This window comes from Cyprinus carpio, chromosome B17 (genome assembly GCF_018340385.1).
Source record: "Cyprinus carpio isolate SPL01 chromosome B17, ASM1834038v1, whole genome shotgun sequence".
Lineage (NCBI taxonomy): Eukaryota > Metazoa > Chordata > Actinopteri > Cypriniformes > Cyprinidae > Cyprinus > Cyprinus carpio.
In genome coordinates this window covers 7424064-7441756 of record NC_056613.1, presented here as the reverse complement: position 1 = coordinate 7441756, position 17693 = coordinate 7424064, and the positions used below count along the sequence as shown (strand labels likewise).

Genomic DNA, 17693 nt, shown 5'->3' with positions numbered 1-17693 from the left:
TTCTGTTCAAAAAAGGACATTCTCCCCAAACGGCTATTTTTACTTCATAATCTATGCCTGCAAAACACACTTACAATAACCTATAACAACAATCAGAGGCAAACCAAAGCCAAAACTCAGTCTTAAAGCTCAAAAATGTGATTCTGCAATCACGAATTCCAAAAACAGTTGAGAGAAACTGTCTATTCTATGAACGCATGTGCACAGCACCTTTGCTATGTAAAAATAAAAGAACTACAATGTTAATAACCACAATAACCAAGTTTAAAATTCACCAATATATCAAGAACATTTCAAACTGAACTTAGTTTTAGATGATAGTTTTATCTATGACATCAGAATCAATACCCGCAACACAGTGATAAGTTATATCCTATTAATCAAACACAGTTTAGTTTTCGAGTGGCCTGAGTAAAACCACAAACAAAAGATTTTAAACAAGTGGTATGAATAAAAACATGCACAATTCTGCTTAAATATAAGACGTACCACAGAATTAAAATTATTTATATAAATAGCTCACCCAAAAATTTAAATTCTGTCATACCTCATGTCTTTAATTAAGATATTTTTATTGTTTTTATTCATACAATGAATGCCAGCTAAAAGGGTTCAAAACAACACTGGACCCCATTGACTTTCATTGTATAGACAATTTTTCTTTTGTTACACATAAGAAAGTGAATCAAACATGCTTGGAACAACATGAGGGTGAGTAAATGATGGCAGAACATCTTTTTTGGGTGAACTATCCATTTAAGCATGTAGTAACTAGCTACAAACAGAACGAACATAAAAACATGAGGGATTTACGATGGATCCTGAGTAGATGTCTTTAAGGGAGTTTTGCTCTTTGAAAAAGCTGCATTGGTTTCTCCAAATGCCTGTAGAGAAATGAACAGCTTGAATCATGTCGAGCAGGTTGTGAGCGTCTATGCCATCCACCCACTCACACTTTCACTCTCTCTCTCTCACACACACACACAAACAAACAAACAGAGCTTTCTGATCTGCTGGGTCCACCGGTGGGTGTACGGTGGAGCGAGACCAGCTGAGAACCAAGAATATAATGATTTAAAACAACAATGATAAAAAAAATAAGTATTTGTTATATAAACAAGCGCAGATTGACATTTTTTTTTTTTAAAGCTGCTTTCGATTGTCAACGCTTAAGTGGGCGGAGGTCCGTCGTAGCGGAGCATGATGTTGAAGGAGCGGGCGAAGTTGTTGGACAGTGAACAGCTGGTGCCCTCGTCCATCATGGGCAGCAGGAAGGCCAGCAGCAGCAGGGCCAACAACAGGAGCTGGAGAGGAAGAGCCACGCGACATACACGGTACAGGAAGCTGAGACCACTCTTCCCCTGCAACACACAACCACAGATGCTGTCACATGTTGTATGGCTCTATTACAAAACCCTGAGTTTCTACAGGAGCATCAGCATTCACTCTGGAGGTCACCAAACAGCTGTGCTGTAGCACACTAACACTGTAGGTGTTTCTACTCAACTACAAGTGTCCAACTGTTTAAATCACGCAGGATTCACTGCAGTCACTGCTCAACTCTGCTGCAGCAAATCACTAAATCAAACTGAAATGAAATTACTCTGATCACTGATTAACACTGTCAGTGTGCATTACCCTTAATGAAACAACTTAAACTATAATAAAATAACACAAGTTATGGATTTGAAACAAGTCATTGACAAACAGCTTAATTGGTTCAATCATAAAAATGTAAAATTAAAATAAATCATTACTACAATAAAAACAAAATCATACATAAACTTTAGGTAAAGATTTAAAACTCTGACACACAGACTGTATGTGTGTATGTATATATATATATACTGTATATATATGTGTGTGTGTGTGTGTGTGTGTGTATATATATATTTATATAAGAATTAATTGAATGCCAGGTGAACATTAACAGACATCTGAGAAACGTGAACATGCAAATCTGTTGGTAAGTTGTTGAAATATTAACTAAATATATCAGGGGGTACGTCAAGAAAATATATAAATATTTAAAAATATCATGTCAAAGGGCTTCAACAGCACAAAAAAATACATAAATTCTGGATAAAACTGTTCATTTTTTTATTACATGGAAGAATTTTCTACAGATGCTTTTCAGTTATGAATAAAATAACTGTTGTCAGTGTTGTCAAAGTTTCTTCAAGGAAAGTCAGTTCACTTGGACATATTTGCAATGCCTCCAAGCAGCTGTTTTGGGAACGTAAGACCAACTCCAGTCCTATTTACTTGAACAGGGGAAATCTCTGCTGGCCGAACTTACATTTAAATAACATATTTCATATCAGCAATACAATCTGATATGAACGGCCCCATTAATATTGCTTCTTATCCTCAAATAGCACTAAATGCATACATTTCAGTTTGGCCCAACCGATGCAGTGACTCTTTTATTTAGAAGGTGGGATTTATTTCATAATATTAGGCATTGTCATTATCCCATTCATGGTAATATGAGTGAACCATCTTGGTATTTCTGAAGTATATGTTGCCATGTACCTAAAACTGTTGCCAAGGTAGGTGACTAGATTTATAACAAAAATAATGTGTAAAAACAGTGTAAAGGTGTTTCTCTGAGTTATAAACGTAATTTTAAATTGCCAACGAGAACACAAACTCTGATAAAAATATAGATCCTGACTTGTGACTTGATGCACAAACTCAGTACCCATCTCATTCATTAGCATTATACGTCTGAGAAAAAAAAACATCACTATGATTAAGTCATTTTTCCATGACTCACTGGATGCCGAAAAACAGATTCACACAGACACATGTACACCTGAAAAAATAAGGAAGTTTTTCAAGCTCCTACAGAATTGTGGGAGTGAATGTCCACCCACAGCTGCTCAACAACCACCATCGCTCTGAGATATCTGAACCTAATACAACCCTTTCTATTTAACTGCAGCAAAGCTGAGGAACATGGGAACTCTTTCTCTCTGGGTGTTTGAAAGAGAGTGCAGAAGTACGAGAAAGTGAGGAGGAGGAAATGTGGGTGGATGAAAAGCTGAAATCTCTTTCCACGCTTTTTTTTTTTTTGTCAGCATCTATTCAGGACAATATAATTACACTGAGAAGTAATTACAGCAGTGCTCAGGCCTGGTGTAATGTATAGACCAATAGACTGTTCTTACTAATACACATAATCCAATCATATCGTTCTGGTTTGATAATCATAGAATAGGACAATTTACTTGATCACAACAAATAATTATAGATTCTCTGTGGACAGCCTGTAATTACAGTTACAAAAAGATTATCTCACTGACAACTAAAGTGTCATCTTCACAATTAGATGACTGTATTTGGTCAGTGACAGAGACAAATGAAGAGTCTGCAGAGTGTATATATTTATACTTCATGATAATGACAGTTCACTAAGACCACTGAAGATGATGGTTTCCACGACAGAGACAGACACTGTGGCTCAGGTGAGCAACATTTACTCGTGTGACTTATGGTGCACTAATGAGCACCTTTAAACATGTTTGCAATGGCAAAATACAGCCAAAACAATATTATGTTCTGGAACAGCAAATAAATTATGACAAACATATAGTATACACACACACACACCAAGAATTTAACAAAAATCTCTTAATTAATTGTGCAAATTTTGCAGAACTCGCTTAATTGTGCAGATTTTGCAGAACAAGCTCAACCAAAGTGTCAGTGAATAGCCTTGATAAATGGATTGTAATGCTGCATGTGCAAAACAACATTTCTATCTCCATCCACTAATATCTGCTTATGTAAATAACGCAGGCAAACTCAGAACAGCCTTTTATATGCAGTCAGCAGGGCACCTGCGTCTCTTCTCAAGCAGACGTGACCGTTCATGAACAGATGGCCAGAGAGTGAAGGAGTGAGAAGAGAGGTGTTAAAAAAGGTGTGAACACTGAGAAAAATGAGAAATTACTGAGAAAGATTAACACGCTCCCCAGAGAGACGCAGTGGAGCAACTGTCTTGATGTTTCTAAGCAGCCCACGGAGCCAAAAAATAGCATTTGATTTTGGGGGCTAAGACAGTGCTTTGGTTCAGGCTTTCAAAATGCTATTTGTGAGCCTCTGTTTCAAAGCCCTCCTACTAATCCAGCCGAACAGTGTCTCAGTTCACTTGAGAGTGCCTACAAACTCTTAAAGTCAACATGAAACGGCATTCAAAAACCATTTTGCTTCCGTAAAGTGACATATTTCAGAGTGAAACAATATTTAACAAGAAAAAAGTAGTATGCAATTGATTCAAACTGCTAAATGAGCACCTTCTTTTACAATTATTAATCTCATGTCTCTGCTACATCGCAGAAACAAACTCCAGCAGCCTCAGTTGTGTGTCAATAAATAAACACTGCTTTCAATTCTGTACTAGCCCTGAAAAGGGAATACTTTCTTTTCAAAAAGGCTTCAAACATTCTTCACTGTCAGATCAGAGAGATTTTGAATCCCGCTTTAAACACAAGCCCACTAACAGCATCAAGGCCTACTTTCAAAAAAATAAAACCTACCTTTCCAGATCGGACATGCTCCTGTCCTTGTCCATGGACCCCCTGAAACAAACAGAAACATTCGGTTTAGTTAGTTCCATCCGGCTACAAGCTGCTACCCTCTTATGGTGGACACAGGATACTGCATCAAAATCTGCATTGGAAATCATGTAGTAGATAATGTACAAGTGAATCTTAATAAAATAGAATGTTGTGGAAAAGTTAATTTATTTTAGTAATTAAACTCAAATTGTGAAACTTATGTATTAAATAAATTAAATGCACACAGACTGAAGTAGTTTAAGTCTTTGGTTCTTTTAATTGTGTTGATTTGGGCTCACATTTAACAAAAACCCACCAATTCAGTATCTCAACAAATTAGAATATGGTGACATGACAGTCAGCTAATCAACTCAAAACACCTGCAAAGGTTTCCTGAGCCTTCAAAATGGTCTCTCGGTCTGGTTCACTAGGCTACACAATCATGGGGAAGACTGCTGATCTGACAGTTGTCCAGAAGACAATCATTGACACCCTTCACAAGGAGGGTAAGCCACAAACATTCATTGCCAAAAAAGCTGGCTGTTCACAGAGTGCTGTATCCAAGCATGTTAACAAAAAGTTGAGTGAAAGGAAAAATTGTGGAAGAAAAAGATGCACAACCAACTGAGAGAACCGCAGCCTTATGAGGATTGTCAAGAAAAATCGATTCAAGAATTTGAGTGAACTTCACAAGGAATGGACTGAGGCTGGGCTCAAGGCATACAGACGTGTCAAGGAATTTGGCTACAGTTGTTGTATTCCTCTTGTTAAGCCACTCCTGAACCACAGACAACGTCACCTGGGCTTAGGAGAAGAAGAACTGGACTGTTGCCCAGTGGTCCAAAGTCCTCTTTTTCAGATGAGAGCAAGTTTTGTATTTCATTTGGAAACCAAGGTCCTAGAGTCTGGAGGGAGGGTGGAGAAGCTCATAGACCAAGTTGCTTGAAGCCCAGTGTTAAGTTTCCACAGTCTGTGATGATTTGGGGTGCAATGTCATCTGCTGGTGTTGGTCCATTGTGTTTTTTGAAAACCAAAGTCACTGCACCCGTTTACCAAGAATTTTTGGAGCACTTCATGCTTCCTTCTGCTGACCAGCTTTTTGAAGATGCTGATTTCATTTTCCAGCAGGATTTGGCACCTGCCCACACTGCCAAAAGCACCAAAAGTTGGTTAAATGGTGTTGGTGTGCTTGACTGGCCAGCAAACTCACCAGACCTGAACCCCATAGAGAATCTATGGGGTATTGTCAAGAGGAAAATGAGAAACAAGAGACCAAAAAAATGCAGAGGAGCTGAAGACCACTGTCAAAGAAACCTGGGCTTCCGTACCACCTCAGCAGTGCCACAAATGGATCACCTCTATGCCACGCCGAATTGAGGCAGTAATTAAAGCAAAAGGAGCCCCTACCAAGTATTGAGTACATGTACAGTAAATGAACATACTTTCCAGAAGGCCAACAATTAACTAAAAATGTTTTTTTTTATTGGTCTTACAAAGTATTCTAATTTGTTGAGATAGTGAATTGGTGGGTTTTTGTTAAATGTGAGCCAAAATCATCACAATCAAAAGAACCAAAGACTTAAACTACTTCAGTCTGTGTGCATTTAATTTATTTAATACACAAGTTTCACAATTTGAGTTCAATTACTAAAATAAATGAAATTTTCCATGACATTCTAATTTATTGAGATGCACCTGTATGGCTCTTTCTTGGAATTCTTCATGTAATAATTTTGTTCAGCATTTTTCAAAACAGAATAGAGTCAGAATTTACTTCAGGTTAAAAATACAATTTTACGACACAAGAAAAAAAAGTATAGTAAATAAAATTGTTTAATGAAAAATAGGTAAGTTGAATTAAATAAAATTAAATAAAAGTTGAAATTATTAGAAATACATAATGTAATCTAATACAATATAATAAAAAAAACAAGTTAATTGAATTAATACATAAAGCTTTAAAATAAAAATAATGATCACAGACTTCCTCTTTTTACCTTGTTTTTCAGCAGACCTTTGAGGTCATCAGCCTCTTTAAGTTTGGACTTGTATAACATCCAGCGGTAACGCAGCTCTTCTAGTTCCACGTCTTCCTCTGCTGACTTACTCTGCCGACCGACCATCAACTTCTGGAACTGACTCTGACCCCAAGCTACATTGGCACGTAAACCTTAAAAAAAAAATTAAAAACACAATTACTATGAGGGATTTGTGTGGGTGTAGTAGTAATACTACCACACATAATAATTCAGTTACTTAGAATCTAAAATTAACCTGTTGCTCAAAAAAAAAAACATACAGACCAATCCAGTCTTAGAAATTTTATGTCCACAATATGATAACACAAGCTTTTGCAGTTTTCTGATGCGAGTACAGTATTGTTCAAATGTTTGGGGTCTGCTTTTATTTAATCAAAAATACAGTAAATACTGAAGAATTTTTAAAACAGTAATTATTACAATTTAAAATAACTGTTTCTATTTGAATCATCAGATATGACAGTTTTCAGGTAGTTGTGAAGTCTGAATTTTTCCAAGCCTGGGGTTAAACCTGCGCACAAGCCTTTTAAAGCTTCACAGAACTGCAACTACAATTGCACTGATGTAAACTTACGCACGGCACACTACACAGACATACTTCACATGCTGAAAATTATCCAGCATGTTCTGTGTAACCAAAGTAAAATATCAGACTGCGCTTTGTTGAATAAGATATCAAAGCTATCAAAGATTGATATTTTGGACTCCGCATGAAACTTCAATCAAAAACAGATAAAAAGCAAGCAAAAAAAATTAACAAACACCACCAACCTTGAGTGTATTCTGTCTTATCCTCAGTTCTTTAGCACTCAAGGATCTTTGGTTGTTCAGAATTCCTGTGAGTTTGTCATTTTCCTTGTGAAGCCACGCTTCAAACTCCCTCCTCTGAGCCTCCATATCAGCATGATGCTGGGGCCCCTGAGAGCCCATCTGCAGCAGAAATGAAAAGAGACATCCCTCTGTCCGTATATGATTATAGCCTAGGTACTGCTTACATAATAGTGGCTTAAGGGCTGGGTGATCTAGCTAAAAAAAAAAAAAGATCTATATTTTTCAAGTCTTTTGGTGATATTGCACATCTCTTTTTATGTATTTGCTCTGAAATAGCACCAGACTCAGAGTATGACTCAACGTGTTTAAATGTAAATCAAAGTAAAAATCTAGTTTAAATTAAAGACATGTTTTTCACTAAATGAATAAAAATGATTATTTTCATTTTCCCTTCTGTCTAAAAGTTCAGAATTTTATTTTATTTTTTATTACATTTTAGAAAGAAGCTTCTTCTGCTAAATAAACTGTAAAAACTTAAAATATGTGACCCTGGACCACAAAACCAGTCATAAGGGTAAGGCTGCACGATGATGGTTAAAATGATAATCACGATTATTTTGATTAAAATTATAAGCATGATTATTAATAACGATTATTCTATCCTGCTGGGAAAAAAACTGCTAAAACCAGCCTAAACTTTGCTGGTTTAAGGTGGAAGTAGCTGGTTTTAGCTGGTCTCCCAGCCTGACCAGCTAAGGAAGTGGTCAAAACCCCTCTAAAACCAGCCTGCTGACCAGCTTGATCAGCAAAAACCAGGCTGGATGACCAGCTTAGCCTGTTTTTTTTTTTTTTTTTCCAGCAAGGAAATGTAATAACATTTCATGTGTCCTTTAACCAACCTCCACTGACTATACACTGACTTCATTTAACCAGTTATGTTAATACAAAACTCATGGTTTTGGTTAGAGTTTTGTAATCTGTATTCGCATTAGATTTTCTAAGTAACAATTTGTTCGCAAATGAGAAAAAGCCACTCAGATCGCACAGTAAATTTGCTCAAAGATCATTAACACACACTGAAAACTAACATTGCCATGCCATTTCCAACATGAAGACTGGTAAAAACTTTAGAAACTCTTAATATAAAATCCAACAATTCCAATTTATGTAAATTTTTCCCCGTTGTATTGCCACAGGTAGGAAATATCATCATCAGCGCTTGTTCCGTCATCAGTGAGCGCGCACAGGGTTGCCAGATTGCACAAATTAAATAAAACACCAGGCAGAAAGTGTATCCTTAAAGGAGAAAAGCTCTGTTTTGGGGCTTAAAGATCTTCACATCTGGCAACCACAAACATGAACGCTAGTGAAGACTTTTTAGCGATGCAAGATAACGCAAATGCCAAATTAAAATTTTCAGTTTCAGGATAAATAACGAGCCGGCCAATATCGTGACGATTATTTTTAATTAATCAAGAAAGGTTGATATCGTCATCGAGATTAAAATACGATTAATCATGCAGCCCTTCATAAGGGTCAATATTTTCAAAATTGGGATCTAGACATAATTTGGCCGAGATACAACTATTTGAAAATCTGTAATCTGAGGGTGCAAAAAAATCCAAATACTGAGAAAACTGCCTTTAAAGTTGTCCAAATGAAGTTCTTAGCAATGCATTCTAATCAAAAATTAAGTTTCGATATATTTACAGTAGGAAATTTACAAAATATCTTCATGGAACATGATCTTTACTTAATATCCTAATGATTTTTGGCATAAAAGAAAAATCGATAATCTTTGACCCATACAATGTTTTTTTGCCTATTGCTACAAATATATCCCAGCGACTTAAGACTGGTTTTGTGCTCCAGGGTCACATATTTTTTTTTTCTGTTTTGATATATTTTAAAATGCAATTTATTCCTGTGATCCCTATAAAAGGCTTAAAAATTAATAATGCCATTTTGCAATTTATGTTTTAATTAGACATTATTATACCTAGTAGTCAAAAGACAAGGTGAGGTTGCAAAATATTATAAAGCTTAATGGTCAACCCCTGACATCAAGTAAAAGCACTGAAATATTTTAGTTAAAATTTAGTTAAAAATTTAGTTAGATTTCAAGCAAAATCATATTTTGATATAATACCCAGCCCTAATGGTGACTGTCAAAATAACAAGAATCATATTTTAATCATCCTAACCTCAATGCCATCATGGTGGATCTGTGACGGCCGCATCCTTTTCTGTGCGTCAGAGTCAATCCCACTTAAAAAGCCGTATCTATCTTTTATATCCAGGTCTCCAATTCCAGAACCAGCTTTGTGTTGTTCAACCCATTCCCCAGTCAAATCACCACTGCTGATCATGCCACCTTTGTCCATCCCAGTCCGCTTCCTGTTCACCTTACGGCCACTTCCAGATATGACTGCATCCACCTCATCATCCATGGACTGGTCTTGGTAAGTCCAGTCTGTTCTCCAGAGCTCTGAACCTCCTGGTCTTGAGCTGCCCTCAGGAAACGCAATTCGAATTCGATCCTGATTTGCTTCCATGTTTCTCACCGGTTCTGGGTGGCCTGTTGCTTCTAATCCACGGTAGGATCTCTGATGCTGGTCTGTTCCCTCATCTCCTTTGACAAGTCCAACTTCAAAGTTTGAAGACGTTCCCTGGTGATGCCCTTCCGCCCATCTGTCCAAGAACTCGGTTCTCTGTAATAGGTAATCTTGGTCGCCTGTGGCTACATGTTCATTCAGAAGCCTAATAAATTATGGTGAAAGTAATACATAGGTTGTCAAAAAAATTTATATCATCTATTCAGTAGTGATAAAGTGATACTGACCAGATCAGTGATTAATCAGCCAATATTTGTCTATTTTGAAGTATTTTACACAGAAAAATTACACATATTACCTTTAAAATTCTTTGTTTAATAGCAAATGTTACATTCTGGATCTTTTTCTTCAACTTTTGACTAGTAAACATCATGCAAACACAGCACTGGTTCACAAAGCAATCAACAATAATTAGAATCAAGATGACCAGATGAACTGGGTGCAGTACGAACAGAATGTAAAATATGTCTTCTGTAATTCATATGGGGTTTGCTCAACAGACCTGACAAAATGTCATAATTATGCTTCTTGAGTCATAGTTTCTTGCCATTTAAAACCATCAACACCCAGTATTACTGCAAGCATTACTTCTAACCTGTAAAGATTGAGACTGAGCGTGTGGAGGGACATCCAGGTCTCTCGGAGGCGTTTAAGGTCTTGCTGGATGTGAACTTTGCCTTCATCAGAAGTTCTGGCCAGCACAGTCTGACCCTGAGCCTCTGTCTGATGAAGCTGAAGCTCCTTCTCTGGAAATTCTCCTAGCGCCCTCTAGAGAACAACAAAAGTGATACAAGCTTGGTCTAAAATACTTCAAAGACATGCATGCACAAGCAAGCATTTTTTTGCTTTTGCCTTTGTGCTTTTTCTGACTTAAGTAGTAATAGAAGTAATACAGAACAACTATCTGACTTCTAAATCTTGTTATGGGTTAAAATGTAGAATTATCATTATCAAAATGTGCTATGGTATTCATGTTTTCTGCCACAATACAGGTGCTGCATCAATTATATACATCTGTATTAATTTTCTAAGTGTTTTGAAGCCTATAGTTTGGACATTGTTTAAATGATGTTTTGGAATACCATGTTTCTAAAAACATCATTCAGATTATTGAACAAATAAATCAACATTAATATATTATTCACATAAAATATTAAAATATAATGTAAACCATAATAGTAATTATATCACAATAGATTAAAATGGGATCCTTCAAACATTGCATAAAGCTTTCAGAAGCTCTGTATTTTATAATTTCATGTACTTTTCTTAATTAACAATAACATTAACTGTAGTAAATTGCTCATAGATGTACCTCAGCCTCATGCTGGCGGTTATCGATGCTCCATTCCCCATCTGATCCACGAAACGACTCTAGCTTCTGTCTCATGATCATTAACCACTTCTCCATATTCAGAATATTGTCATGGAAACTCTCATGTTCTGCAATGTTCTCCTCACTTTCCTTCACCTTCATCTGGTATGAACAAGAACACATAGAAACATAAACACATTATGAACACTAAAACAGACGTGAGAAGGATTTTAATGCAATAAAATTCAAGTATCTTTTCCGAAAAAAAAAAAAAAAAATCTCTTCAGGCCACAAGTGTGCATTAAAACTGAAATAAGGAGGTTTGATCAAGGCCTTCATAGTCATCTTCTTCATCATCATCATGATCAACACACAGCAGGAGGTGTGGAAACCAGGGTGTGATCACAGCGGTTTCCACAGATCTTCAGGGTTAAATCAGAATCACTTGTGAAGTTGGGTATTTTGAAGTGGCTAGTAAAAAGATATGTAGCCTCCCCTCATTATTCAGAATTTCGTATTTCTATCAATTAACGATAAAAATATTCTGAATATGAGGAATAGTTTTTTCAAAAAAAAGAAAATTCATTTACTCTGAAAATCTTCCCTCTGCAATAGCTCTCAAATTCATAACTCAGAATTTGAACATTCAGAACATACAGAACTTTTTTCATCAGATTTTGTTTTGTATCATGGATGCCTTGGCATGTAATAAGTCATGTTCAAACAATATTTGTAAGACCGATGCATGAGCATGACAGCCTTTTGTAAATTCCATAACAAATCTTTAATTGTCCCACAGAATCATTCATTTCCATGAAAAAAATCCATTTATATATATAAAAAAAAAAATCTACTCCCATTACATGCTGCTCTTCTGAACATTATATTCATCAAAGAATGCTGGAAAAAATGTATCATGGTTGGTTTCCACAAAAATTTCAAACAGTAAAAGCAGTTTTCAATATTAATAATAAGAAGAAATGTCTCCATATTTGCATATACAGTATTAGAATGATTTCTGAAGGATCATGTGACACTGAAGACGGGCGTAATGATGCTGAAAATTCAGCTTTGATCACAGGAATAAAATTACATTTTAAAATAATTCAAATAGAAATCAGTCATTTTAAACTGTAACAAACAAGTATTTTTTAGGGGTGCACAATAAATATCGGCCGATATTTATCATGCACCCCTAGTATTTTTATTGTATGTAATATATTTTTGATCAAATAAATGCAGTCTTAGAGAGCAAAAGAGACTTTTGAACAATATGAGGGTTACAGGTTGATGACAGATTTCTCATTTTTGGAATTTGAATTAAATTTACAACCATAGATAAGAAATTAGAAGTATCTTGAGCAGAACAAATCTTACCCGAACCGCCTTATAAAGCAATTTCCAGTCCGCATACAGGCGTTCAAACTTTGCCATGTTTGCTTGGTTGGATGAAACCAGCGTCTCGAGAGCTATGATCTGGGCTTCACAATCTTCCAAGTCCTTTCTAATGACCTGCAGAGAGATGCACACTCATTTTACATTCAGTTTGCCACTAGTGAGTCTTTCCCGCTCCCACCTGGACAAGCCACTCTGATCAATCAGTGCAAACACATTGAGCTCAGCGTGACATAACTCCTAGCTCCTTAAATTATTCACATGACTCTTTTAGTGTGTGCCTGAAAGACGATCTAATCAAAAGTCACTGTACGTCTACAGCATACCACATGCAGAGATTAAAACCAAAACAGCTGTTTAAAAAGAAACTCAAAAAGCTGCGTGCAAAGCAAACTTTTTTGAAGTCGGAAACAGCAATACGCTTCTGTTTTCTCTGCTGCTCACCCGGAGTTGGTCGGCCTGGGTCTTCTTTGCAAGAATGTCAGGTTGAAGTCCATCTGTTGTGATGAACCGCTCTTTTATCGAGGTTAGTTTTTTGTTTATGGAGTCATAGGCATCTGAAAAGTCCTTTGTCTTTGATATCAAACCCTAAGGACATTCAAAGGATACCACATGGTTTGGGGTGTTGAGACTACATGAATAAGGTTTAAGACAGGGATATAAGCAATACAAGAACACATTTATAACATGAGAATCTGAAAAGAAAATAACATAAAATAAAACAAAACATCAGTGGGCGATGTAAGAATATGTTTATATCATGATAATCTGAAAATAAAACATAAAATAAAATAAGATTAAAAAAAATCTATCAGTGGGCAATTTAAGAATATATTTATATCATAATCAGAAAATAAAATATTAGTGGGTGATACAAGAATACATTTATATCAAGGAAATTTAAAAAATAAAAAACAAAACATTTAACAAATAAACTTTTTTGACAAAGTGATATAGAAACAACTGAATACTTGAAAGAAAAAAGTTTTCTTAATTTAAAACAACATCTAAAGGAGAGGTAGGCCTACCAATAATTTACATTTAATGAAAAATAAAATATATATATATTTTTTTTTGGAAAATACTATTTTATCTGCCTACATACATTTAGACGAATAAACAGGGCTTCTCTTTTCAGCCAAACATGATATGCTTTAACTTTGACCACATTTTTTTTGTTTCGGCTAATGGTGGGGTAAAGAGCGTTGATGTAGCTCAGGCATTTACAGGCTGTACGCACAGAAGTAAAATTTTGAGCTGTGGCTGGTGGGGTACCTGCAGGCGGTTCTTGCGCTGTAGGAGCTGGTTGTGGAGTAACTCTCTCTTCCTCACATCCCCGCTGAGCTCTCCCAACAGATCGTCAGCTTTATCTTGGCCAAAAACTGAGCTGAGCAGATCACTCTTCACCTGGAGCAAACTCAAGCGCTCCTGGAGCTGCACGCTGTTTTTAAGTAACTTCTACAAAGAATAAAACAAAAGAAGAAAGAGAACACTCAATAACTTCAAAGCGAACAAAGCACTAACACTGAATTAAGGTGCCAAGATTAAGACAAAAATCACTGCAAATGCTTAAATACAATATGATCATATCCACAACAGATCGTAGCATAAACTTGATATATAACCTTTATTTTCCCGAAGCAAAGTGTAAATCAGGTGTCAAAAATACTGAACGGGAAAACATCACAACATTCAGAGTGAAAAAAGGCTGCTCTTCAAAACAACTCAAATCTCTGCATCAGGGGTTCAGGGCTCAGCAAAAACCCGAAATGAGAGATTTAAACCACAGTATCACACAGTAATGTTATTTATCTGGCTAACATACAAGGTTTTTTCAAAATTTGCAAGAACTACTTGACAACCCGGAAATTACCATTTAGACTGGGCTAAAAATTATAAACGGTTTTGCGCTGTAAGCCATAATGGTTCATTAAGTGTGTTTACGAATTTATAGCTATCACGTTACATAACTATACAGTTTCTGGCTATTACTGCAAATTAAAAAAATCTAATTATTTGTTAAATGTTTATTTATTTTTATTGAATTCATTACTTGGCCAGAATAGCAGATTTTTTTGTAAGTTAATATTTGCTCTGAATGATTTGATTCACATACAAGTCTGATCACAAATGGTTATTTCGGTACAATTCATAATTATTTTAAAAAAACTTCTTTTAGACATACACTGCTGTTCAAAAGTTTGTGTTTTGAAACATTTTTGAAAAAGTCTCATGCTCATTTATTTGATCAAAAATACAGTAAAAGTAGTAATATTGTAAAATATTATTACCATTTAAAATGAAAGTTTTCTATCTGAATATATTTTTAAAATGTAATTTATTCTTGTGATGGCAGCCATTACTCTCCAGTCTCCAGTGTCACATGATCCTTCAGAAGTCATTCTAAGCAGATTTGGTGCTGAAGAGAAAATTTTCAATGTTGGAAACAGTTGTTCTACTCAGTATTTTTGTGAAAACCATCCCACATTTTTTTTTTCAGGAATCTTTGATGAATTAAAAAGGGTAGCATTTATCTGAAACATAAAAATGGAGAATAATTTACCTCTATATGCTGCACGAGCAGAGCAATTTGGGAGAAATCCTTCACCTCGACAGAGGCCTCCAGGACCTGAGAAACCACCTGACTCCATTGGCTGAAGCCATGCAGAGGATCCTGCAGTATCTGCCGGAGAGCCATCTCGCTCTCAGAGGACAGCCTAAAAGATCTGCCTTTCAAACTGCCACAGGAAACACAACACAACTCTACTTAGTAGTCCTATACAGTGTGAGCTTATAGAGCTTTCAACAGATGGCTGCCAGCGAACAACTGAATAAATAAATGCAGTAAACCCTGTGTGTAATACACTATTTGTCTGAAGTGCTTACATTAGCACTCTTTTAGGGCTGGATACACATTGTTTACGGCTGACTAGACTTGTGTGACTGACATCACGTTGACAGTAACACAATGAGGACAGAAACCTACATGACAAGCCTCCCATTGTGTCTGCATAACAGAAAGTTTACCAACGACATTACCAATAGCTAATGATGAATAAAATATCCATCAAAATATTTCTCCTTGGCTCACTCCTCCTTTGCATGTGTGGTTGCTGCTCACCTCTGGTACTCTTTCACCACTGCTAGCATCTCATCAGACAGGCTTTTAGAGTCTTGTGGGAATCGGAATAGCTCTTTCAACCGGGATTTCAGCTGTTCCACCCTGGGCTCCTCTGCAATGAGCTTGCTGCGCACTCCCTGAAATGTGAACGTAGAGAACTAATCAATGAAATGAGTACACACATAGTGTGTTTGAAGGCAGCTCATTCAAGCAGGGCATAAACGGAGAATTTCTCCACATGGGGTTCCATACAGCTTTCATTGATCTAAAAAAGATTTTCATCCTTGTTGGTTTTCCCCCACTGCTTACAACAAACTTGGTCTAATTGGTTACTTTGATGTATTGAAATAAAGTGTACACACACACACACATACACGCGTATATATATATATATATATATATATATATATATATATATATATATATATATATATATATATATATATATATATATATATATATATATATATATATGTTCTGAAATTGCTTTTTTTTTTTTTTTTTACTAAATGAAAACAAAATCAAAACAGACATTTCACGATTGCCATGTAATAATGAAACATATATAAAATGCATAACATACTTTTTTTCCTTTTTTTTAAGATTTATTTTTGGTGTTTTGCCTTTATTATGATATGACAGTGGAGAGCAGACAGGAAGTGAAGTGGGAGAGGGGACGGGATCGGGAAAGGTCCTCAAGCCTGGATTCAAACTCGGGACGTCCATAACACAATGGCATTAAATGTCGGCACACTTGCCGACTAGGCTATCGGCACTGACTAAAGTAGTAATTTTAAACAGCTATATTGTCAACAATATCTAAACCTGATCTAAAATGCTATATTTACCACATAGACCTATATTATGCCATAATATAGGATTAACTGTACATACAACATTTAATGCCATTTTTGCTAATGATGTTTAAATCACAGACACTACTAAAGCATCTCAACGTCTAATAAGTCGAATTTAGATCGAAAAGGTGGATAGCGTATAATGAAGCCCTATACTAATGTCTACTGCAGTTAGTGAATAAGATACAGGTCATTTGCACTGAAATACAGCATACAAAATGTCAAAACTTCATAGTGAATTTGGAGGTATGCCACATTACTACTCTTTTAAAAACAACGTGTAGAATTAGTTTTACTATGACTCAAATTAATGTCTCACCCTAGACAGGAATTTACCTAAGGCATTCCCTAAATCACGGTAGTTATCATGTGCTGTCACAAAAATATGCTGAGTCTCCATCTGTATCCTACAAGAAGACATAAGATGACTATTTGGGAGTGGTGAGAGAGACGAACAGAGTGCTAACCGTGTGCGTCTTCCATTGAGCTACCATATTTTCCTCAGTCCTCTCTCCATCCCTGCTTTCCAGATCACTGCTGAGGGTCTGGACCAAGGTTCGAAGCTGCTCCAGGTCCGTCCACAGCTCCTTACAACGGTCTGAATACTCGCTCTCAGAGTCCAGTGAGATCTGGAGCTCTTCTTCATTCTCCAGCAGTGCTTGGCGTAACCTCTGCCAGGCCTGCCTCAACTCCTCCATCTCTATTGTGATCTTCTCTGCACCTGCTGGAGATGTGTTGGCCTTCACAGCTTCAGACAGGTTTTCAATGTGCTGGAGAGTGAGCTCTTCTTTGGCTATACTAGCGTTGAGTTCCTGATAGAAGTTGGATGGGTAGAAAATAATGAATTATTTATAATTCATTTCACAAATTCTTTTCATTATATTTGCAACAAGGCCTTCTAAACATTAAGAGAGGTGGAACGTGATACAATGGCCAAAGACATCAGCCTGTCTTAGTACACAGACCAGTAATTAAGAATTACTGCAAATGGAATACACAAGGATAACTCAAACTT

General features: G+C 36.3%; 1 protein-coding gene across 2 annotated transcripts in view; it reads right to left on the bottom strand.

The window, feature by feature from the left end:
• Window positions 1–267: 267 nt before the first annotated feature.
• LOC109057168 (nesprin-3-like) overlaps window positions 268–17693 on the bottom strand; it is a 21272-nt gene continuing 3846 nt past the window's right edge. Inside the window, exons 5-17 of one of the 2 annotated variants that reach the window (XM_042741975.1) lie at window positions 17146–17490; window positions 15822–15958; window positions 15264–15438; window positions 13976–14158; window positions 13145–13288; window positions 12683–12817; window positions 11306–11467; window positions 10586–10758; window positions 9580–10135; window positions 7375–7534; window positions 6563–6735; window positions 4545–4586; window positions 268–1361 (exon numbers count right to left, since the gene is read on the bottom strand). In XM_042741975.1, coding sequence (XP_042597909.1) covers window positions 1170–1361; window positions 4545–4586; window positions 6563–6735; window positions 7375–7534; window positions 9580–10135; window positions 10586–10758; window positions 11306–11467; window positions 12683–12817; window positions 13145–13288; window positions 13976–14158; window positions 15264–15438; window positions 15822–15958; window positions 17146–17490 — 2577 coding nt within the window. In that variant the 3' untranslated portion in view covers window positions 268–1169. Of the gene's footprint in view, window positions 1362–4544; window positions 4587–6562; window positions 6736–7374; window positions 7564–9579; window positions 10136–10585; window positions 10759–11305; window positions 11468–12682; window positions 12818–13144; window positions 13289–13975; window positions 14159–15263; window positions 15439–15821; window positions 15959–17145; window positions 17491–17693 lie in introns of those variants that run through there. The other variant, XR_006156831.1, reaches the window with a different exon arrangement.